General features: G+C 40.4%; 2 protein-coding genes across 3 annotated transcripts; one reads left to right on the top strand and one right to left on the bottom strand.

Moving 5' to 3' along the window:
- Nucleotides 1-1,713: 1,713 nt before the first annotated feature.
- Nucleotides 1,714-13,151, bottom strand: LOC127786349 (formin-like protein 3). Of its 2 annotated transcripts, XM_052313726.1 has the most exons (20): nt 12,937-13,149; nt 12,065-12,207; nt 11,280-11,980; nt 10,974-11,195; nt 10,475-10,901; nt 9,137-10,262; nt 8,610-8,733; nt 8,078-8,149; nt 6,778-6,876; nt 6,611-6,652; nt 6,461-6,541; nt 6,323-6,373; nt 6,160-6,241; nt 5,991-6,085; nt 3,785-3,856; nt 3,563-3,679; nt 2,908-2,976; nt 2,768-2,834; nt 2,157-2,471; nt 1,714-1,949 (listed from the first exon to the last, which is right to left on the bottom strand). In XM_052313726.1, the coding sequence occupies exons 2-19, from the start codon at nt 12,135-12,137 to the stop codon at nt 2,332-2,334; spliced, it is 3,660 nt and encodes a 1,219-aa protein (XP_052169686.1). In that variant the 5' UTR covers nt 12,138-12,207; nt 12,937-13,149; the 3' UTR covers nt 1,714-1,949; nt 2,157-2,331. The 2 variants fall into 2 exon arrangements, with proteins under 2 accessions (XP_052169686.1, XP_052169687.1); XM_052313727.1 differs by lacking the exons at nt 1,714-1,949; nt 2,157-2,471 and having other exon boundaries at nt 2,908-2,993; nt 12,937-13,151.
- Nucleotides 13,152-14,153: 1,002 nt separating this feature from the next.
- Nucleotides 14,154-19,678, top strand: LOC127785977 (probable leucine-rich repeat receptor-like protein kinase At1g35710). The gene is made up of 2 exons (XM_052313300.1): nt 14,154-19,261; nt 19,338-19,678. The coding sequence occupies exons 1-2, from the start codon at nt 16,234-16,236 to the stop codon at nt 19,676-19,678; spliced, it is 3,369 nt and encodes a 1,122-aa protein (XP_052169260.1). The 5' UTR covers nt 14,154-16,233.
- Nucleotides 19,679-24,431: the final 4,753 nt, after the last annotated feature.

Here is a 24,431-nt window from a genome sequence, read left to right as displayed (position 1 = left end):
GAGGAAGATATTTTAGCGTATTAAGTATTGAGTATTCAGAGTTCAGCGTACTGCAAATGCATCAATCAAATGCTTAATAGGTTTAATTCTAATCCTTCCCTTGCATCCACCTAAGTAAACAATGCATTTGGTTAGAGGTCGTGATGAGTAAGCACGCATCCTGGAGATCTAGATCTTTTGCATCACCTCATCCTTGGTCTTTTTGCAATGCAGGAGTTGTATGATTTATCATAAACAGAAACCGATTGATCGATATGAATGATCTTCACTTGAATGAACTTTTCTCAATCGACAGATATGAATGATCGATCGATTCAAGTGTAGGCTATCAGAAGGAGAAATTAAGGAGAAGGTCGTGAAGATATCAGGGAGTACATACTCTACAATTACCGACATCACCGTCTTCGCCGATTGCCGCTGGCAGAGGGGAAGAAGAGGCCACCAATCCACAATCCCAACAACGGCTCATCATTTTCTAAGAAAAAGGGCTCATTAGTTCCATAATATTCATAATTAAATATATTTTTAATAGTATATTTACTTTGTGTTGGAAATGGTGTCACATTTTATATAAACTTTTTCAAACTTAAGAAATTTGACTTGGAATAGAGGGAGTATAATCAACTAAGATGAAGTATCGATCATATGTACCAATAAGACTTACTTTTTTTCTCACATGTACCAATATAAAGCTGAAAGATATGCCCTCCACTTTTTTAAAACTTTAATTCATTTGTTTCCTACTTTTTATAACTTCCAATGTATCTGTCCTCTACTTTCTTAAACTTTCTGCCTTTTTTTATCGGATAAATGAAGAAAGTTAAAAATAAAATAAAGGGGTTATTTGATAGGACTAGATATAGCCTGCAAAGAAGCAAAGCAGCTACAGTAACAAACGTAGCATCACCACGACAGTCACTGCAGTCAGTCAACCGAACAACCCCCAAAGTCTCTGTGGAACGGAGGTTTCAATGAAATCCCTGAGCTTATTGTACTTTCCTGTAGTGTTCATTGCTGACCATGACAAACTTGTTCAATTATAGTTAGATATGTATCAGAAATACGGTGAAAGAAACAGCGGGAGAAGACGATCATATTCAAAATAGGAATTAATCTACTGGTTCATATTTCATGATAATGCTCAATTGTACACCTAGGCGGCTTGTTAAGTGGTGATTAAGGGCAACTATTGTGTAACTTTGTAGCTTCTACATCAGTAGAATGGTTACTGCTTGTTGGGCAGAATTCCACAAAGTTTGGATGTAGAGGTCGGATTTTAATCCATTTCTAAAAAATATCATCTGCTTCCTACATAAACCTTTCACCGTAGTTTGACAAATTGCAAAATACTAAATCAAACTCAAGATGGGTTTTTCTGTATAGTGTTACGCGCTTATGTCTTCATCACAAACTTGCAGAAGAAAATATATGTACTCCCTCTGAAATGTTTGACGTTGGTTAGTTCCATTCAACAAGAAGAGCGGAGGGAGTAGATCCGTTCGACAAAATGAGATCAACAAATCATCGAGAAGTACATCCCAAATTCTCAGTGCTAGTACGTAAGATAGCTTGATTGCTTGTCCACCCAAGTTCAATACGCGCATTCTGGTGTTAGTGTTATCATGGCTGTTTACTTGAGTAACCAATGCATTAGAAAGGAGCAAAATGCAAAGCACAAGAGAAATTGGCGAGCCACGAATTAACACCTGTGACGAAGGGAAACATGATTGTTCTTGATTATACAACACTACTGTTGTTTGCTTAATTGCTTTCCTCCCACTTGGGCTGCATATTCTATGTACAGGTAATACAACTATATCCTAGTAACTACTGTATTTACACCAAAACTGTCAGCAGCAGCACTTCTCGCTGCACTTCGCTCAGCCATATCGCCAATGCCGCCTATTGGTAATCACAGAACTTTCCAAGGTTGCAATCCAAATGACACCCTGCAAGGAGGAAAATGACCACATTAGAAATGCATTCCAACATGACTTTGAAATACGGAATACTAACAGGCTTGTGTATATTTGGTGGATAGAACATCTTGTGTACACAAATTGATATTGATAAGGACTAATGCAGGCTGCAATCATTCAATAGCTAGCCAAGACTATAAAACATCTTATATACCACGGAAAGAGTTAAGATACTACCATTTCGTGGATCGCACCCATCCAACAAGGCAGCTTCCAGGCATTACAGCCCTGCATGTCCACTAAAAGCAGAAGCAGGTTCTCGTTTACAATACACAATTTGGCATCTCCGCCATGGCTGGTGCTGGATCATGGCTCTACTTCGCAAAGATGGAACTTCAGTGTAGCAGTAGTATCATTCCAAGACTTTCTTTGCAGACAAAGTTGCCTTTTCCTTGTCCTTTTCTAATTTCTTTTTCTCAAGTTCCGCAGTTCGAGCATTTTCATCACGTGATTTTTTGAACATATTCACAAATATAACCAGAATTGATGTCACTGAAAAAAAAAACAACCATAGTAAATAAAGCTGTGCTGATAAATAAATTAATGCTAATCACATTCACAGAAGCACGATGATGCAGTTCATAGATAACCCATCTTCCATTTTTAACCATGCGCGAGAATTTTCGGTCTGGAATTTTAAATTTTGATCTTTGATGAGAATCATTGCATTTTTGTACATTGGATGATGATCGGTCAGTAATATGTGGTGATGTGGATAAAATGTGCAACTATTTGTGAGATAAGATAATGACTAGTAAAATGTGAAGTACCAAAACAAAAAAGACTACCTTGCTCAAAAGGGCACCGTGCTGGATCCTCGCCAAAATACTGAGCTAGTGAATCAGCGTTTCTTCCCTACAAAATTAATGTTGTCAGGATCTTTCCAAACACAAATAACTTTGTAAAAAAAAATACAGTAGGGACTCACCACTTCCGAGTACAAGGAAATTAGGGACCTAACCTCAGCCTCTGCTGCATCAAGAAAGCTTTTCAATGCCTGCAAAAGCAGTTTATCTTGATTCAATCCTAAAAGGGTACTTCCTCCGTTTCATATTTTAAGACTTTCTAGCATTGCCCACATTCATATAGATGTTAATGAATCTAGGCATGTATTAGATGTTAATGAATCTAGGCATATACATGCCTAGATTCATTAACATCTATATGAATGTGGGCAATGCTAGAAAGTCTTATAACCTGAAACGGATGTAGTATTTCATTTGTTTCGCGCACACATGACACAAATTCTCATCAAACATACTGCATGTCAGACTGAGGCCATTCTTTAACAAAGGAGGCATGCAAAAGCAGTTTGTATGAACGTATACTACACTACTAAAAGCAGTTTGTATGAACGTATACTAATATCTGTAATATATCAAATTGCAAATCATTTGGGGACAACTAACTTAATCACTTTAAATAACAGTGTCAAGTTATTTAGTGTTTCTTGGAATTAATGAGTAACCTACATACCTTATTTAGTGTTCTTGGCAAAAATGAGTAACCTACAACTCCTCCATACAATGGACTGGTTATAAATATGATTAATATTTCTCAGACAAAAGGGGGAATATTTCTACCTCACGGAAACCAACAGAAATTGCACCGTCATTCACTGAAGCAGCTAATTCTTGCTCAACCTTCTCTAGACCTTTGTTTATTGCTTGCATTTCTTCCGCAAGCAACTTTAGCTGGATCTGAGGGAAATAATAAATGCAGTTATGGAGCAACATTTTGATTAGCAGCTCAATAGTCATCGAGGATTGCAATATTCAAGATAATAATCAGTAAAGATTTAGTACCTTAGAAGCAGCTTCCAAATGAATTAAATCTTTGTCAAAATCAAGAAGCTCAGGCAATTTCTCAGAAAGAAGCTAGCATATAACAGAAATAGAAAGAAATTAGCTAAACTGTGTAAACAAACAATACTAACAACAAGGCAACTGACTGAATAGTAGTTCAAAAGTCTTTATAGTACGCAACGGATTAAACGATAGGTACTCTTTTATGAACTTGCAGAGTAAAATGCAGAACTAAAACTGAACCTTTATCAGCCAGTGTATGTGTGTACTACACTATAATGGCATACCAAAAGTTAAAAGAATGAATAGCAATAGCTATACTGGAAAACTATTTTGAAAGTTCACTTAAAAGTTGTCCGTGTAAATAGCGCCAGTGTATGGAAAAAGGAAACCAGGTTGGTCCTTGCAAGTTGCAAAGATACCATGAGTCCATGATGTTATGGACTTCCCCAGAAAACTGACTTTTCAAGATGATTGAATAACGTCAATTAGACTCACATTAACTTGTTTGAAATCAGTAACTTGCAATGTCAGACAAATGCACCCAAAATTCTATAAACCACGCTTTCACTGTCTCAGTGTCTCTGTTTGTTAGTGGAAAACAGCCTACCACTGAATATTTCCGTATGGTACTCCACTTTGATGGATGCCGATTCTTTTGAATTCTTGATCAAATGGCTATTGGCTAGTATAGGTGTCCTATTACACATTAAGAGGTAATAGGTCATCTTTGACCTTTTTGAAAGGAAAATATTCTATAAGTTCATATTTAGATGGGATAATGAAAAGAAAAGGACCAAAAACATTGTTGTTACTTTTTTCCTTCTTAATATATCCGGATGGCCTCCTTCGGCCTTCCCGGCGGAAAAAAAAAACATTGTTGTTAATACGTCCAAAGCTTCCTTGCAAGGAATGGAAGCATGAAACAAGAAACAAACTTTCCCATTCATCGAAATGGCATACATAGAAAGAATTAATTACATTACTTTTACTTGGGGTGGCTTATTACATGGATTGAGGGGCATGCATTTCAATTATGAACACATGCTGGCATGCATATAAAATTGTATAATTTCCATTAATGACAAAGTTGGAAATATGCAACATGCAAATCTATCAAACGAACTAGAATCTGAATCTAAAACTTAAAACTCAGTTTCATACATTTGTAGTTTTTTATTAATTGATCAAAATTCCACTTTTCACAAGTACTACCCAAGTGTAAATAATACAATTAAAATTTGTTCCTTTTCAAAAGGTTTGGGAGCCAGTAGATATAGTCTATGGGTAATAGTAGTAACTGCACAAGTGTAAAACACGTCTTTTCTGATATAATTGAATTGAGCAATGCACAGGGTAAGCAAAGAAATTGCCTCCGGTGCTTTTAAGTTGGTGTTGTTCGCATACTAGTGCTTATGTGGGGTAATGATCCAACTCAATTTTCAGCCCTCCACTGTAAGAGGATAGAAGGAAATTATGCTCTGAAATCTGAATCATCCATCCAGTTGATGGCCCAGACTCATGTTTTTGTTTCTAGTTTAGATTAAGCATGAGACATACTTAATCAAACTACATCTGAGATTTATAGTCCTCTTACCAACTAGGAGAACAATTGGGGGTATCCTACAAGAGCTCTTCAAAACCTTTGTGGCACAAATAGCAAGTGAGTTTTTTTTTTCTGAAAAATGGTAACCTGGTACCCAATTGTTAAGGGAACCAAGCGATTATGTAGACTAATTATCCAATTGTGAGGCCTAATAATGCATTAACTACACGCTCACGTATCCCCAGGAGACCAGGAGCATGCATACTTTCATATAAAATAATAGTACAAATCCAGAATTGCTTGATGACTTGATCCATATGAGCTTTGTCAAATCTATAGCTAAATCATCTTAAAATATTTTACAGTAGACCGAGATAATATGTAACAAAATAATTTTGACCACAGGAAGTTATGTGACACGACTGGTGCCAAACTCAAATTTGTACAAGAATAAATTATTCGAACTGCAGAGATTAACAACAAAATTATGACTATCATGCATACCATATTTGAATGCATAACAAGTGGCACAATTCACCAGAAACTATTAAAGTCTAACCAACTTTGAATTATTTTGAGGTATTCTCCACACCAAAAACTGAGAAACTTCAGCACACAACAGTATATGTTAATAGCACTTCCTCACTGCCAAGTGCATACCTTGCATAAATAATGCATTAGTGTCATCTTGTTGTTTCTAGCTCGAGTATCTGATAATTTAAGAAGACTGTCTAATCTGAAGCCAACCGCAGATCCTGTTCAACCAATCAGCACATTAAAAAGACCATCGAAGAAATTATTCCATAATTTTTCTTCAACTATTTGATACCTCGAGCTGTTCCTTGGTTCAATGCATTCCCTAATGTAAGAATGGTCTGCATTATCTGCCTTAACTTCAGAGACTCTTTCACCTGCACAAAGTGATCAATAACTGAATAAGCCAGCCAGAAGGAAAAGTCATAACTTGAAATTTTGCAGGATGTAACACTGACCTCTTTTGTTGCATCATTTATGGTAGTTAGGTTAGTTCTCAGCTCTTCTACCTGTCAAAAGGGAGGATTCTCAGTCACAACATGAAACTTACAGAGAGGAAGATAACATGACCAGGGGAGAGAGGAGGGTCAACAGACCTGTGTTGAAAATGTAATCCTAAAAGCAAACACTCTCAGTTTGGACTCCACGCGAGGTACTTTCATTAGCTCCAGAAAAAACTGCAGTGAAGTTTAAACCTTCCATTAATACTCAATGGGACACAATATGCAACCAAACTATTGACCAACCTGTTCGCATTTCCCAAGCATTTCTTTATTGCCATTGTAGTTCTGAGCTCACAAATAAAGAAGAAACGGAAGGTACGTTCATTAGGATAAAAACAGAAGAAATACCTGGTGAACAAAGGGAAATCCAAACTGCAACAAAAAAAATAAAATCGAGTAAACAGAAGTACCTTCAACATCTCAATTTCCTCCTTTGTAGGGCAAAACTTAATGAGATTTTCCACTTGGTCATTATCAAGAACAGACGTATCCAAAGCCAATATTGCATTCTGACAGAAACCCAGTTAAATTTATATATATATGAGTGTAAATAAAGTACTAGACTGATGGATGTTAGTTAATAGCAACATGTTGGCTAATAACAACGTCATCCATGTGTATCAAGAATCCGACACAGCTCAACAATAATTGGCATGGTTAATAACTAAATTATAAATAGAGGCAAGGGCCATTCAAATTTCCCAGTACTTCTGTATGCTGCTAATCCAAATAAGGTGATGCAATTGCATGGATGCAAATCAATCAAGAAACATCATTAATATGTTAATACTCAGTTGTGTACTGACAAATTATTTTCCATCGATCAATACTACCTCCATCCCAGAATATAAGGATTTTTAAGGTTGGATATAGTTATTAAGAAAGTAGGTAGAATTAAATGAGGGAAGGTTGTGATTGGATGAGAAGTGGAGGTAGGTGGGGAAATTGAATGGAGGGTTGTGATTGGTTGGGAAGAGAATGTTGGTGGGGAAGTTGTTATATTTTGGGACAAATTCTAAAGGCCAAAACTTGTTATATTTTGGGACAGGGGATTGCATGACATATTGTTATTTCTTCGTAGTATGCAAGGGGTTAGTGTGATTTTTTTTACATCACATGATTATTCTCTTTCACGATAGATTCTACCAATGCACATACAATCTTATAAGTAAGCTAAAAAAATAAACAGCAATCTTTGAAAATGTGTCTGGTTGAGAAAAAAATAATAACTGTGTATTAAATTAGAAAATCCTTTAGCTGGATAAGGGGCGGATGTAGCCAAGTGGTACTTCCCCGTTCTATTGCTATCGCGGGTCTTATGCAATCGATCAGATCATAGAGATAAGAAAGGATGAGTGTATCGCTAACAAGAAAAGATCTCATGATAGTCAATATGGGCCCTCACCACCCATCAACCTAACAACATCATGGCAGGCTCAATTATCTCTTAACTTAGCTATGCTAGGCTCTAAACCATTGCTGTAGCTCATCATATGTACTCTCTGTCTCCCTATCCATACCTAAATCAAAACTGTGAAAACCTAGAAATATACATACCCAGGAAACACAGAAACTTCAGGTATTCAAGATAAATAAATAAAGGTTATCAACAGAGCAAAAAATAACTTGTTATCAATATTCTGCATGAGGAAACTGATGTCCAATCTCTTTCTATTATAAGGGAGCGGCTCAATCAAGAAAGATACTTACAATCATATCAGGAAGAGGCATTTTAATTTTAGTAAGCATGATCTCGCAATTGTTTGCTCTTCTCATATCAACCTGAAATAAAAACAAAGAATTCATTGTCTAATGAAATGAGGAACAGAATTCTCCATGACAGGATAGGATGGTGTTGATTTACAAATAAGTTGAAGTCTTCAAATATAACAATAAAGAAAATCAGAAGTCTGTGTTGCAAGCAAATGCCACTCAAAAGAGTGCAAAGATTGCAGCAGGGAATACCATGTATGCAACAAATCATAATTCCATGCTTTACTATGCACTTTTATGATTGAACTCAAAAGCTTATGTAGTCTCATTATCAATAAACTGATCACATACATAAAAAGGATAAATATATATTCACGGAAGAAAAGGCAGTGTCCATGCATCGTGCAATCTAATAGAAAAAGCTTTAGACAAACAAGAGTTCTAACATTCCAACGTATCATGGAACAACTGAATAAAAAGGTTGTGATACAAGTGTTTAGCATACAAATGTTTGAGTAGTAGTACATACCAGATGAACGATTTCTGGCTTGCTAATAGCTGAACCGCGCTTTGTTCCTCCTTTTTCACTTGCATTGGTTGCAACCGCAGTGGAGAACAAGCTCTCCAATTCTGATAAATCAATATCAGGAGCCCTAAAATATAGTTCATATGTAAATAAAGTTTAATCAATATCAGGAGCCCTAAAATATAGTTCATATGTAAATAAAGTTTATTTCATTATCTAAATAAACGTGTAAGTAACAGTTCCAATAGAGGGATTATCCAACTGTTAAAAAGAAAATCGAATTGCAAACCCAGCAAGAAATTTTAGGATGAAAAAAGCAGAAATGCATCAATCCAGCATTCCAGTTCATTTAGATTTTAGTCAAGAGAGCAATATAACTGTAAGTCCACAAACAAGGATGTGGTACTTTATCACTTAAGTGGTATGAATGAATAATGTAAAATCATCATAGGAAATTGAAGGGTGCAAAATGAAAGGGTGATGCATTAAAATAGGAAAATTCAAGCTATGGCTTTTCCAATGGCAGTTACCTAGCCTGATTTCCTTGTTTTTGCGCATCCTCCCAGAGACTGCCTTGCATTGCTCGTGTAACTTTTACCCAATGCAAAGGTTTTAGTGAAGCTTTCTTTGGAGGGTTACTTTGCTGTGCCAATCCAATTCCACGACCTTTTGCTGATCCAGTTGCTTCTCTTCCCCTTCCCAATAGTGGAGGTGGTGCAGGTGCGTTTAAACCCTTTGAGCTTGGGGGGTGTGGTCGACCTGATGCACCATGCAATGGTGGCGGAGGGGGTACTGTTCCAGGAGGTTTTGGTGCTTGAGGTGGCGGAGGTGGTGGTGCAGGAGCTTTCTTTCCTGTCATCAGGGGAGGAGGTGGTGGTGCTGGAGGATTTCTTTTATTAGCAGCTGCAGGCAATGGTGGAGGCGGGGGTGGGGCTGGAGCACTAGGGCCATTACTGCGATTAGCTGGAGGTGGAGGTGGAGGAGGTGGGGGTGCAGATGGAACACCAGGGCCATTGGTGCGATTAGCTGGAGGCGGAGGTGGAGGTGGTGGAGGAGGTGGCCCTTTTGACGAAGTGGCAGCACCGGTAGGCGTTCTGCTAGAAGCGCGAGGGGGAGGAGGGGGTGGAGGAGGTGCAGGGAATTTATTACCTATTCCCGGAGCTGGAGGTGGTGGAACTAAACGGTTTGGCAAGGATGGTGGTGGCGGTGGTGGGGGTGGAGGTGGCGGGACTGAATGATTTGGCAAGGGCGGTGGTGGCGGTGGAGGTGGTGGGACTGAACGGTTTGGCAAGATTGGTGGCGGTGGTGGAGGTGGAGGTGGAGGTGGGACTAAACAGTTTGGCAAGGGTGGTGGTGGTGGCGGTGGGGGAGGCTGAGAAGATGCGTAGTTACTCTGAGGAAGTGGTGGTGGTGGCGGCGGTGGTGGTGGTGGTGGGGAAAAGGCAGGTTTGTTTCCACTTGGAGGCGGTGGTGGCGGTGGTGGCGGCGGCGGTGCAGCAGCTGTTGGTGATGGAGATGGTAGCTTCCTGTCACTTGGTGACTCACGCTGTACTTCTGGGGGCAGCTGATTTTCATCAGTGGAAAGGATAGATAAGCTACCACAAGGAGGTGGTGTCGTGGGAGGTAGGACAGATGGAGTGTTCACCAAGACATTGCCTGCAAAATTTCAAGGGTTGTGAATAAGAATTTAAACAGATAGCAACAAAAAGAACAGAATTGGGAGGAAACGGAAGTGATATTGGGGGAATCGATAGCATGGAAACAACAGGTTTAGCAACACAAGGCATATTCTTCCAGAGGGAATATATAGCAACAGGTATATAGCAATATAAAGTTGCATAACACAATGCTTATGGCAAATGCTATACCCATGGATGCAGTATCTTCAGTGGTAAGATCATGATTAATGTTCTCCGAGTCAGATGAGTTGCCACCAGGCTGAACCTTCTCATGCTCAGATGAAGAAACCGAATCAGAAGCCACTGAATACTTTTCTTCATCAGAATCCAGAGGAGACATTAGCGGTATTTGGAGACCAACTTTAGCTTGAAACTTTGAAAGCTCTTCCATATCACTGAGTATTAGCTTTTGAAATTTCTCTTGGAGGGAATTTGCTGAGAACTCCTTGAGCAACCAAAAGGCAGCATTGTCACTGCTTTCCATCCAGTCAACTCCATTGAAGAGTTCTTGAACAGCTGAAAAGGCTTCAATTGGTAAACCTCCTTTCATATCACCATTCAATGTTGCTGTTGGAGGTCTTGCAGGAGATATGCCCCCAAGCTCACAAAACAGCATCTGCACTTCCAAATTAGGTTCAATTATTAATTTGTATCTTGAAGTTACAAAGAGTATGTGCAATGCTCATACCTCTGCTCTAAAATTTCTTGGGTACTGATCCTTTGAACCCCATACTATATCTATATCGTCGCTGTTCAGCATTAGTACATTCGAACGAATAAAAGCAGTGTTGAACATTATCCGGAACATCATAACTTCCTTTTCTGGATCAAGATCAAGATGTACACACTCCAGAACAACATCTCCTTGGACTGGACATTGTATATCTATTTTTATCACGTCACAATCCTCCTGCATAATAACCTTGCAGATTAATGCAAAAAAAAGTGACACAAAGCAAGTAGATGGCAATGCTAAATTAACTCTAGCACATACCTGCCGATAGTGGCGCAAAGTCTTCTTCTTAGGCATTGAAAAAATCATGTTGCTCGTACTAGCGTTCTTGCCAATAATATTTCGCCCAAATATTCGGACTAATGGCCTGCATCCATTATCGGAATCGAAACTTGGAATGGCTCGAAGAATCAGGCAGTCAAAGGAGAGTGCCCGCTCCATTGGAGGCCACTCTGGAGATATATTTCTTCTAGCTACATACTGCAGGTATCTGAGCTGAGAGGGCATTGGGTTGAGGGCAGAAAAGAGCTGCAAAAACCCTTTAGGTGCCTCACGGTAAATAAGGTCCAGAGTTTTATGCTCTGCACTCTGCAGTTTCTTGAAAATAAGGAGACACGATAACATAAATGCTAATGATGGCCAGCCTCCCCTCTCACAATGTAGCAGTATGATATTTTGATTATTTCCGGTGGATAACCAGTGTTCACAGACACGAAGGAAATGCTGGATAAGAGATAAAGGAAGCACAGGGCAGCCTTCAAAATGACGAGGGTAGTCAATTACTGGAACATTGTATTCACGCAGGACATCAGCGAGTTGGCTTCTCTTATCCCCGTCTCTAAAATTAATACCCAGAAATGAAGACTGGCTATGTTCTTCATGCAAATCTGTAAGAATACCAGTCAAATAGACTGGGTACATGCCATGTGGCAAGACTTCTGTGCAGAAGCATGAATCAAAAACTGCGCAATGTGACAAAGAGCAAAATCAGTTCAAATGGCACGTAAAAGGACAATGTGACCGTGTTACAAAATTTGGAGGCTCACCATAGACCCTATCAATAAACTCCAGTAATCCATCAGGAGGCCTCTTGTAGAAGAATCTACTAAGCAGTGACATTTCATATGAATGAATAGATCTTCTAAATGTCACTTGGGGTTCTCAGTACTTGCCCAGTTGCTCACTCGGACTGCAATTAGATTTTGTAAAGAACAGTAAGGTATATGAAAATCTAAGGGTGAACATCAGGTAAGTCACTTGATGAGTTGTACAGTAGGGTGAAGTCCAGCAATCAGTATAACTGAGATTAGTGAACACCTAACAGGACCATTTTGAGGAACTGACGTCGAATACTGCAAAATAAACTAACTACATTACCCCTTTGGAAAACCAACATTTCCTATCAATAACACATTAGCCGCCGATTGAGCACAATCTCACGGTCTGAAATTATTTAGCACACATTACAACATCACCCACCTCATTCATTCACAAGCCACTACCCGCTAGGGAAAAAAAAGGTTGAAACCAAACGGTAAGATCCCTAATGCATCACTTGGTTCAAAGTTGCAGCACTGCACACCTCCACTAGAGCCAAAAAGAAAAACCCTTGCAAATAGAGAGGGAAAATCGCAGCCCATTTGCTTCCAGCTCAAAAAAAAAAAATCCCCTCCGTTCGCTCCATATCAGATCGCGGCCACAGCCAGCACCAAACCCTAGCAACCCAAGCCCGCTATGGCTACCCCCATGCGCATCACGCTCTCTCTCACCCTCTGCGCGCGGGTGCGTTGCACGTACCAGAAACGCGCAAGCTGGTGTGGCCGCTAGGGCTTGGGAGCCCCCCCTGCGCCTGAAACCCTGACCTGACCTCGTACGGCACGGAAATGGATGCGGGGAAGGAGTCGAGACGCATGCTTACCTCGGAGGCGAGAGGAGTCGAGCCCCCCACCCTAGGTCGGTCGCCGCCGACGGGAGGAGAGGAGTGGCGGCGGCGGCGGCTGTGAGAGTAGAGCGGAGGAGGAGCAAGCGGCGGCGGGCGGCGGCGGTTTTTTTTTTTTTTTTTTTTGGTTTATGTGGCGGTGGTGGGTCGAATCGAATGGAATGGAGGGGAGAGGGAGAGAGAGATTCAGTTTTTGAGATTTGTCGTTGTTGTTTGTAATTTGTACTGGGCGCCTCCTCCCTGAGCTGTGCGCCTCCAGGACGGAACGGAACGGAACGGAGGAGCCAACGCCCACTGGGTAACAACAGCAAGTAGGTGTGACGGTTGAGGCCTCGTTCGGTTGGTTTAGTTGGTTGGGCTCAATTCCGGCCCATGGAGGTGGGTGGGGGGTTGATATTGTACGGAGTAAGTCCACTCTGACTCCCTTAACTAGTGGTCGAATATGATTCGTATTTTTGAATCACAATACCAGTTATCTCGATCTCCTAACTAATACTATCGGTGCAATTTGACTCCCTCGGTGGTTGAGGACGGTTTCGCCGATGGGACGCCTATGTGGCGGTGTTGACCTTGGCTTCATCCAACGTGGTGGTGACATGGCGCTTACATGGCATTAGAATTAGAAAAAAAAAAATGTGGGACCCTTTTGTTCCTAAAATATATTGTGGGATCCACTAACATGTCAGCGTGCGTCGGCCTCCCCACAAGGCACATGACGTGGTCAGGGAGGGGAAGAGGAGCCACGTCAATAAAACCGCGCTCCAAAACTGAACGGCCGCTAATGAGTCACTCTATTGCGGGGGATTAGTTCCTAACTGCCATTGCCGAACACAGCCTTAATCCATGTTTGTATAAGCTAGTAGTACTACCTCCGTTTTCAAAAGTAATGACTTCGCTGACTTTGACGTTTGATCATTCATCTTATTAAAAATATATATTATAACTTATTTTATACTGTAATAAAAAAACTATAATCTTAACTTGTAATTTCACATGCTTATACTTTATATATTTATGAATAAAACGAATGGTCAAATGTTATGTGAAAAGTCAACAATGTCACACTACAAAACGGATGTAGTAACTTATAAGCCAAAAAGCCTATGATAAACAAACAAGCAACTGTTTTTTTTTTCCTACTTTTGAAAGCCATAAGCTATTCTTACACTATTGCTAAAAGGTAAGTCGGAGTAAATTTTTCAGCTTATTTAAAGTGAAGGTATGACTGCATCAATACATATAAGGCTTCAAAGTCACTGGCTTATGAAATATACAAGCAAAAAAATTGGCTTAAAAGCCTAAGCCTAGGCCCTTAATATAGCTACATGACTCACTTTGTTCTATTCCATTTTTCCATTTCTATTTTATGAGGTCAAACCAAACTGTGTGTTGATGAAAGAGACATCCCGTTTAGGCTTGTACTACACCCCTAATTCCAATAGAAGCAGGGGCAGATGTACAGTAGAAGGACCGGTGTCAGGCGACACCGACGACTTTCACCAAAACCTATAGCGAAACTGCTTATTCATATGCTATAACACCATGATCTAAGTATAATTAACATACTATAACACCGATAGAGACGTTCTAGCACCAACGAATCAATTTTCTAGATCCACCACTGAATAGAAGCATGAAATTAAACACGCCCATCCAGTTCATGCATCTGATGTCTATCAGGTTCAGCAAGCTGGTGAAGGCAGCATGTTCTCCGACCTGGCACTGCTGAGTACACAAGAAAATATATATGAAACATATATAATGGCTGTTATAATTTATTCCTTTGAACCCTCTTCTGATTCTTGTTATGCTTATGAAATGAGAATGAACAGGCATATTGTTACGCATAAAAATGGCTTATTGTAATTCCTACAGGACACATGTACTCAACTTGCTTGGGTATTTTCGAAGTTGCCTCTTGGAATCACCTGAATAAAAAAACAGAAAGAAACGGATTACAGTGCAAATGGGCATATGACAAAAATATGGGCAGTCAGGCTACATCAGCATGGCAAGATACTGTATTTCATAAACCAATGAAACTGCTCAGCTGAAAAAAGAATGCAATCTGAATGGAATATATTGGAAAATCACATGAGAATAGTTGTTATGGTGAACATTTAGATTGAAACATACAGGGGATTGACTCGTGAATACCTTCAACCACATAAACACCATGCAGATGAAGACTTAGTCTGTGCTAGGCATAGAGACTTCTTTGTTTATGCTAGTCAGTAACATGGACACCATGCCTTGAGTGAATCCAGAAGTGTAAGAGTTTATTAAAACGAAATTAGCCTAATTCTGTGTCCAAATACTATTTTACACTGATATCTTTTAAGGTATATGCCAGTATCGTGATATCAATGTGTGTGTGTAAGCTCATAAGTCATAACTCATAAGTGAGCAAATCATATGGAGAAAAAAAATTGCACACCCAATGTCAACAATGATGACTTAAGCAAACTCATACAGTTCTGAACTTTTGAATCATCTGTAAGGATGGCAACGCAAGGATTCTCAGGGCATTCTGCTGGATGATCTGCCAGGTTCTTTTTGGATTATTCATTAGATCATTAAAACGGAATAATTGCTCGACACTTTAAAAAAATATGTTTTCTCAAAATACTTTCTTCTAGAGCATTTCTTAAACCACTTTTTTAGAACTGTTATTAAGCTTAATATCAGAATATTGAATTTATTCCTATAATTGAGTAGATAATCCTTGCAATAATCCGCTCAATAATATAAATCAAACGGGGTACTTTCCAGCTGCTTCAAAACTGACCCATCGTGTAGTAAGACTTAAGTAACTTTGAGGCAGCAGTTCTCTTTTTTGTTTGTCTTTCCTAGTGCAATATGTTTCTCTCATTCTTAATAAATTCGGCCATCCCAACAAAAGAACTTTTTTGCGAACACTCCAACAAAAGAACTTGCTGTGAAATAGGAATGCATGATTAAACAGGTATCTTAAGCTTTATCGACTCGGAGATGTCAAACACTAAATGGAAAAGGAAGACTTACAGCAACAGCCGTGGATCCTGCACCATCCTAGCGTAGAAAAACAATGGTAAGGATGGCGACGCTGAAGAAAAAATCAAAAAGAGAGGCAGAAAGTTAATCCAATCCAACTTCCCTGTGCTGACAGACAACCCTGGAATACTATATATTAGGTAGGATTCAGGAGCTTGCACTGTCCATGAAAATAGTTGCCCCAACCAACTCTCCCTCCAATAGTCCAAAACAAATTCTTGAAAATTTCGCAGTTGGCACCAAATGGAAATATTGTGCTACAAACTGCATTCCTCCTCAACACCCTTCCTCTGCCTGTATCTACTGCTCCTGCCGTGTTTTCTTCTACCGATGGCACATGCGGTGCATCGTCATGGTGGAATCTCACTGAGGTCTCAGCAGATGGCCCTCCTCCACTGGAAATCTACTCTCCAGAGCACAGGGCCGCAGATGAGGAGCTCTTGGCAGGCCAGCACAAGCCCCTGCAACTGGACCGGAATCACATGCAGAGCTGCACATCAAGCTATGTCCTGGGTCATCACCAACATCTCCTTGCCAGATGCCGGCATCCATGGCCAGCTTGGTGAGCTCAACTTCTCATCTCTTCCCTTCCTCACATATATTGATCTCAGCAGCAACAGTGTCTATGGCCCAATACCCTCAAGTATCAGCTCTCTATCAGCACTCACCTACCTTGACCTTCAACTCAACCAGCTCACAGGAAGAATGCCGGATGAGATCAGTGAGCTTCAGAGGCTCACCATGCTTGATCTTTCGTACAACAACCTCACAGGCCACATCCCTGCATCCGTGGGTAACCTGACGATGATCACCGAGCTCTCCATTCACCGAAATATGGTCTCTGGTCCCATCCCAAAGGAGATAGGAATGCTTGCCAACCTGCAGCTTTTGCAGCTGAGCAACAACACGTTGAGCGGCGAGATACCAACAACTCTAGCAAATCTGACCAACCTAGATACTTTCTATCTAGATGGTAATGAACTGTCAGGGCCTGTACCACCAAAACTCTGCAAGCTGACCAACTTGCAATATCTTGCTCTTGGTGATAACAAACTTACTGGTGAAATCCCCACATGTATAGGCAATCTCACTAAGATGATCAAACTCTATCTCTTTAGAAACCAAATAATTGGTTCCATTCCCCCTGAAATAGGCAATCTCGCCATGCTCACCGATCTTGTTCTCAATGAAAATAAATTAAAAGGTTCCTTACCCACAGAACTAGGCAACCTCACTATGCTGAACAATCTTTTCCTCCATGAAAACCAAATTACTGGTTCAATACCCCCAGGACTAGGGATCATATCAAATCTCCAGAACTTAATCCTGCACAGCAATCAAATCTCTGGCTCTATACCTGGCACCTTAGCGAACCTTACCAAGCTAATTGCACTGGACCTCAGTAAAAATCAGATAAATGGCTCTATCCCCCAGGAGTTCGGCAACCTAGTGAACCTTCAACTTTTGTCTTTGGAAGAGAATCAAATTTCCGGCTCAATACCGAAATCTTTAGGGAACTTTCAAAACATGCAAAATCTGAATTTTCGTAGTAACCAATTGTCGAATTCTCTTCCTCAGGAATTTGGAAATATCACAAACATGGTTGAGCTAGACCTAGCAAGTAACTCCCTTTCAGGGCAGTTGCCAGCAAATATATGTGCTGGCACAAGCCTCAAACTTTTATTTCTGTCTTTAAATATGTTCAATGGCCCTGTTCCGAGGAGCTTGAAGACGTGCACATCGTTGGTTCGACTTTTCCTTGATGGCAACCAGTTAACGGGAGATATATCCAAACATTTTGGTGTGTATCCAAAACTCAAAAAGATGAGCTTGATGTCCAATAGGCTCTCTGGGCAGATTTCACCAAAGTGGGGTGCTTGTCCAGAATTAGCTATTCTAAATATAGCAGAAAATATGATCACAGGCACAATACCTCCAGCTCTGTCTAAATTGCCCAACCTAGTTGAACTAAAACTCAGTTCTAATCATGTAAATGGTGTGATTCCACCAGAAATAGGGAATTTAATAAATCTATATAGTCTGAATTTGTCGTTCAATAAGTTATCAGGATCCATACCTTCGCAGTTGGGAAACCTGAGAGATTTAGAATACCTTGATGTTTCCAGAAATAGTTTGAGTGGACCAATACCTGAGGAACTTGGGAGATGCACCAAACTACAGTTACTGAGGATCAACAACAACCACTTCAGTGGGAATTTGCCTGCCACAATTGGAAATTTAGCAAGCATACAAATCATGCTAGATGTTAGCAATAACAAACTTGATGGTTTGTTGCCGCAAGACTTTGGAAGGATGCAGATGCTGGAATTTCTAAATTTATCTCACAACCAGTTCACTGGAAGAATTCCGACTTCCTTTGCAAGCATGGTGAGCCTATCAACACTTGATGTGTCATACAATAACTTAGAAGGACCATTACCAGCAGGGCGACTATTTCAAAATGCTTCAGCAAGCTGGTTTCTCAACAATAAAGGTCTATGCGGTAATCTCTCTGGCCTGCCGTCTTGTTACTCAGCACCTGGTCACAACAAAAGAAAGCTATTTCGTTTTCTGTTGCCAGTTGTTCTTGTTCTGGGTTTTGCCATTCTTGCTACAGTTGTTCTCGGAACGGTGTTTATTCATAACAAGAGAAAACCACAAGAAAGTACTACAGCCAAAGGAAGGGACATGTTCTCTGTTTGGAATTTTGATGGAAGATTAGCATTTGAGGATATTGTCAGGGCAACAGAAGATTTCGATGACAAGTACATCATTGGAGCGGGAGGTTATGGCAAGGTCTATCGAGCACAACTCCAGGACGGGCAGGTAGTTGCTGTGAAGAAGCTTCACACAACTGAAGAAGGGTTGGGTGATGAAAAAAGATTTTCATGTGAAATGGAAATCTTAACACAAATCCGACAACGAAGCATTGTCAAACTGTATGGATTCTGCTCCCATCCAGAGTACAGGTTTCTTGTCTATGAATACATAGAGCAGGGAAGCCTCCATATGACCTTAGCTGATGATGAGTTAGCTAAGGCATTAGATTGGCAAAAGAGGAATATTCTTATAAAGGATGTAGCTCAAGCACTATGTTATCTGCACCACGACTGCAATCCACCAATAATTCATCGAGATATAACCAGCAACAACATCTTACTTGATACAACTTTGAAGGCTTATGTCTCAGATTTTGGTACAGCGAGGATTTTGAGACCTGATTCATCTAATTGGAGTGCACTAGCTGGTACATATGGCTACATAGCTCCTGGTATATACTTTCTTCTCATACAAAAAGCTTTGATATCTAATCATTGATTACTAATATGTGTTCTCTCCTTGTGTAGAGCTGTCCTATACATCTTTGGTGACAGAGAAATGTGATGTGTATAGTTTCGGCATGGTTATGCTAGAGGTAGTGATTGGGAAGCACCCAAGAGATTTATTGCAGCATCTGACTTCATCAAGGGATCACAATATAACAATCAAGGAAATCCTGGATTCACGACCTTTAGCACCAACAACGACAGAAGAAGAAAACATAGTTTCCCTCATTAAGGTGGCGTTTTCTTGCTTGAAAGCTTCTCCGCAAGCAAGACCAACAATGCAGGAGGTCTACCAGACACTAATTGATTATCAGACTTCTAGTTTTCTATCCAAAAATTGCAGTCGAGTTATATTGGATTAGCTATGGGATTCATAAGCAACCAGGTATTAAGGATTACTTTCCCAATTCATTCTCATAAGTAGTATCAAAGTTTTAGTAAATTCAAAATCATATATTGCAGTACCAACAAAGCCCATTCATTATAGCACTGAATAAATACTTGCATGAACTCTATTTTAAATTGGCAAATATGTCCAAAATTGACTATGTTTGCACAAAAGTCAAGGTAAAGAATCAGATGACTTATGTTATGCTACAACAGTCAAAAGGTAAAATGAACGATTCAGTGACTATTGTACAGTACTCAATTTGTGACTCATTCCGACAAGCACTGTTCATTTTCGTTGTCTTCTCATACCATACTTTTAAATCCACTACACTGCTTTGTTTCTTAGCAATGAAGATTACTGAGGTGAAGGCCCTATCTTTTTCATATGCTCAAAACTAAACCATTCTTTTCATTAAAAAAAACTAAACTAAATTCATGGGAAATAAATTACCTCATAATTGTAGGATTTACACACGATAGTTGCTCCATGACACTATAGGCTTAAGAAGTCATTGCTGGGACATCGTAACACCTGAACATTTACACAACTAGATGAAACCTTACGCTTTGCTGCGGGAGTTTACTATGATAATAATAAGTAAAAATAATGTGTAAGATATCTTAAACAACATAAGCTTACATAAATGGAGTATAAGTTTACATAATTTGATGTGATTTAAATTTAAATAGTATGTAGAATGATGATTCAAATGTAAAAGTAAGATGATGTGGCTTTATGAAAGAAGAAAAGAATGAAGATAATTTATACCATACATCTAAGGGCTAAAAAAATTGAGATGATATGGCTTAATGAGAGAAGAAAAAAAAAGAGAGATAATTTGAACCATAGATTAATCATCTAAGGACTAAAAACAATTGATGTGATATGACTTAATGAGAGAAAAGAAAAATAGCATGAACTAAGTGAGATTGAACTATATTGGTATATAGGATATTATAAAAAATGATGGAGAGATATATTGAAATATTATGTGAATTATGTGGAATAATTTAACATGCTTACATTTTAAATCTCTAAAATTTAATGAATTATTAAATTATAAATAATATAGCATGCCTGCATTATGCTTAAATGTAATAATTGTTAGTGGATGATGATGTGGCATCTTTGCATGTTAAGCTTTAGGAATTAGTGGCTATAACTTTGTAAGAGAGGATTTACAACCATGGAAAACCTGTTTGACTGACTGACATACATACCCTCTTTGTCTAAAGAAGCAATAGACGACAAAAAATGTTATCGAATTCAATCTTACAAACATAATGAAGAAGGACAACCAGTGCTTTCGTAGCAATATAGAATATAACTAGAAAGTAAAGACAAGAGTAACTATTCATCCAGACAAGGGTGATCGAACATTTCTTTTCAGATAAAATTAGGTGATTGAACTGAACATGTGGCAATTCAAAGAAAGCAGCTAAGTTATTATCTCTAAACCATTTGTTCAATGGTCTCAATTCACACTAGCTTTCACTCTGCTACACATATTCTAGCAATCCAATTAGCAACAACGCATTAATTCACTCTGCACTGAAATTAGCCCCCAGAAATACATATAGCTGTACGTCTTTTGATCCTAAAATTATGTGTATAGCTGTATCTGTATACATACAAGACGACGACGACGACGACCAAGAAGAAGAAGAAGCATTGGTGGTGAAGCCGCGGCGGTCCTGCCTTCCTCTTCATTCTTCTCGGCCTCCTCCTCGATTCGCCGCCGCGAGGGCCTGGAGCACCATGGAGTTGGGGTTCACCATGGGAGGGGGCCTTCCCAGTTCCCACTCACCTCGATCTCGTCAGAGCGTGTTCTTGGCGACGATGTCCTTGGGGGAATGCATCCGGGTCCACCCCCGGCGCCGGCGGGGCAGAAGGGAACGGCGGCGACGGAGCGACGCGACCTCGCCGTTGCAGAGGTCGGCGGTGAGGACGCTGGTCGGGGAGCGGGACATTATTATGTCATTGTCACGAGTGGTTTTAGTCAAAGATACCACTGCTAACCCCGCAAAAAAAAAAAAAAAGATACCACTGCTAAAATAGATTTGATAGATGGAATATATCTTATTCAGGCAAGAATGTCGCGATTTTTTTTTTTAAAAAAAAATAGTCACGTACTTCCAATAATATTACACATACGTGTAAAATGTTATCTTAAAATACATTATATTTTAGCCATAAAAAAGATAAATAAGTTTTTGCCTCTGGGTGATTGAGCGCCCCTTCCCCTTCCCTCCTTTGTTTTGTTGATGGAGTACTAGTATTTTTCTTCCCCTGAAGCAGCCAGGCAGTTCCAGTTCCATGGCGACCTTCTGGGGTAAAAACTTATTTGAAGGGAAAAATGTGTCGTGGTAAGAGCGGTGAGAGTGGTGTCGTGGCGACACGAGGGCGCCACGGCGTGGCGACATTGGAGCGCGCGCGCAAGGTGTTCAACACTTTTCCCCCAAGGAAAAGCGCTCGAATTGGAGGAAATTTTCCCTAAAGCGTGGTGAGATCCCCCCATCTGCGCGGCCTGCTTCGCGTCCCCCTGACCTTGGAGGGGAATCCTGGGCTGCCTGGGAGCCCAACGCTTTGGTTGGGCTACACCCATACCGTCCCGCGTTCTCAGCCCAGCCTTTGGGTTTCTACATCGATGACCTTTTCCCGAAAGCCTCAATGTCTCCAAGCCGCTGGCTGTGGGTGAGAAAAGAGAGGGGTCTCGATCCGGAGCTAGGGTTCCCTGCTTCCTCCTCAGATATTCGTCGATTTGGGGGCAGTGCGAGGGAGATCTAGAGGGTTGAGGAGAAGAAGCGAGATCACCGCTTCTACACGAAAGTGGTGATAGATCGGCGTCCCCTGCAACCGCGTGTTGACCAACAGCTGTACAAGCATCGTATGATGGATCTAGATGCAGAGAAGAGAACCATTGCCAGCGAAAATGGACCATTGCCAGCGGCCACGCATAAGACAACCGTCAGCGAAAATCCGTTTTCACTGGCGGCTAGCATAACCGCCAGCAAAGACTGATTTTGGCCGCCAGGAAAAATCATTTTTGTAGCAGTGAGTAGGACGTCGAGACACATTTTAAACCTACTCCCTCCGTCTCAAAAATTAATTTCTTAGGACAAGGGGATGCAAAGCGAAGTAGGATGAAATTCAATAAAATCCAGGCTACAAAGCACAATTTGGGTAACCATTAACCAACAGTGCATGAAAATCTAGGCAATTTGAGAGAAACCACGAGCAACAAAATTGAGCAAAGAAAGGCCGTGGTTTATGCCCATCAATACTGGCCCAACTACCTTTGCAGCTCGGGCCTGCGATCCAACTTTAACAACGGAATAAGTTCACTTTAGTTACCTCAAATTTGTCACCAAGTTCGAAATTCATCCCTGAACCGTAAAATCGAATATAACACACCCCCAACTTATAAAACCAGCGCAAACGAGATCCCTTAATAGTATTGTCCCCGGTTTTGGCTGACATGGCGCATACGTGGCTCCTTTGACTAAGTGTTTGTCCCACATGACATTGACGTGGCGCTTCGACCTGGAAAAATAATCAAACCTGTGGAACCCACATGTCAGTTACACACAAAATAATAAAAACAGTGGGGCCCATGTGGCCCCACGTGTCATCCTCACTGCTTCCCTCTTCTCTCTATCCTCTTTCTCTCCCCTATTCTCTCTATCCTCTCTCTCTCTCCGGCCATCGAAGCGGGGTGGGCGGCGGAGGGGGCAACAACAGCGGAGGTGTCCAGAGGAGGAGCTCGAGGTTGTCGGCGAGCGCGGCAGTTGTGGCTGGTGCGACAGCGGTTGACGACGATGGTTCACTCCGCTCTGCCAGCATGCTCTATCTACCGCCACTCCAGCCACCGCCCGCCCCGCTCTGCCATCTCAGTAAGTGAGGCCATTAGAGCATCTATGAGATGAACCAGCTTACTACTAGAGAGAGAGGATAGAGAGGAGATGAGAGAGAGGATAGAGAGAAGAGGGGAGTAGTAACGATGACATGTATGGGTCACATGGGCCCCAATATTTTTTATTATTTTGTGTGTGAAATTGGCATGTTGGTCCCAGGGGTTTTATTATTTTTCCAGATCAAATTGCAATGTAAGCGTCACGTCAAATGCCACGTGGGAAGAGGACATAGTCAAAGGAGCCACATAGGCGCCACGTCAACCAATACCGACGATAATACTGCTAAGGGAGCTCGTTTGCATGGTTTTGTAAGTTGAGAGATGTGTTGTATCCGGTTTTGTGATTCAGGGATGAATTTCGAACTCGGTGTGAACATATTCCGCTCACAAAATGACTGGCCTACATGGATAGGCCCATCCTGAAGATGACAAATGATTTTCTAAAAAAAAAAAGAACTAAGGTGATAAAATGATTTTCAGGACAACAATCAGCTGCTGTGTTACATAAATAGCTTCTACACTACTCCCTCTGGGCTGGTAATACTTGTCGTTTTAGACAAGGGTGGGGTCAAACTTTAGAATCTTTGAATTTGAATTATTTTTAAAACATTTGTCTTTCAAATATGGTAGCTATATGTATAGATTAGTCTTGAAAAGTACTTTAATAAAATCATATATTTGTTAACACTTTTTTACATATTATAATAGAAAATAATGGTCAAAGTATTATCAACCCGGAGGAAGTATCACACAACAACATCATTTTCAGTCCTAAAGATCTACATTTTTTCTAGTACTACATATTAATTGT

Source organism: Oryza glaberrima, chromosome 10 (genome assembly GCF_000147395.1).
Source record: "Oryza glaberrima chromosome 10, OglaRS2, whole genome shotgun sequence".
NCBI classification, from domain to species: Eukaryota; Viridiplantae; Streptophyta; class Magnoliopsida; order Poales; family Poaceae; genus Oryza; species Oryza glaberrima.
This window is presented reverse-complemented; position numbering and strand designations above follow the sequence as displayed.

What these genes read in the sequence shown, in the direction of transcription:
- LOC127786349 (XM_052313726.1), bottom strand. Translation starts at nt 12,137, where the DNA reads ATGTCACTGCTTAGTAGATTCTTCTACAAGAGGCCTCCTGATGGATTA. An exon ending in GTTTATTGATAGGGTCTATG is followed by an intron (nt 11,981 to 12,064) that starts GTGAGCCTCCAA and finishes CACATTGCGCAG; the next exon opens with TTTTTGATTCATGCTTCTGC. An exon ending in TTTCCTTGTACTCGGAAGTG is followed by an intron (nt 2,835 to 2,907) that starts GTGAGTCCCTAC and finishes TTAATTTTGTAG; the next exon opens with GGAAGAAACGCTGATTCACT.
- LOC127785977 (XM_052313300.1), top strand. Translation starts at nt 16,234, where the DNA reads ATGGAAATATTGTGCTACAAACTGCATTCCTCCTCAACACCCTTCCTC. An exon ending in ATATGGCTACATAGCTCCTG is followed by an intron (nt 19,262 to 19,337) that starts GTATATACTTTC and finishes CTCCTTGTGTAG; the next exon opens with AGCTGTCCTATACATCTTTG.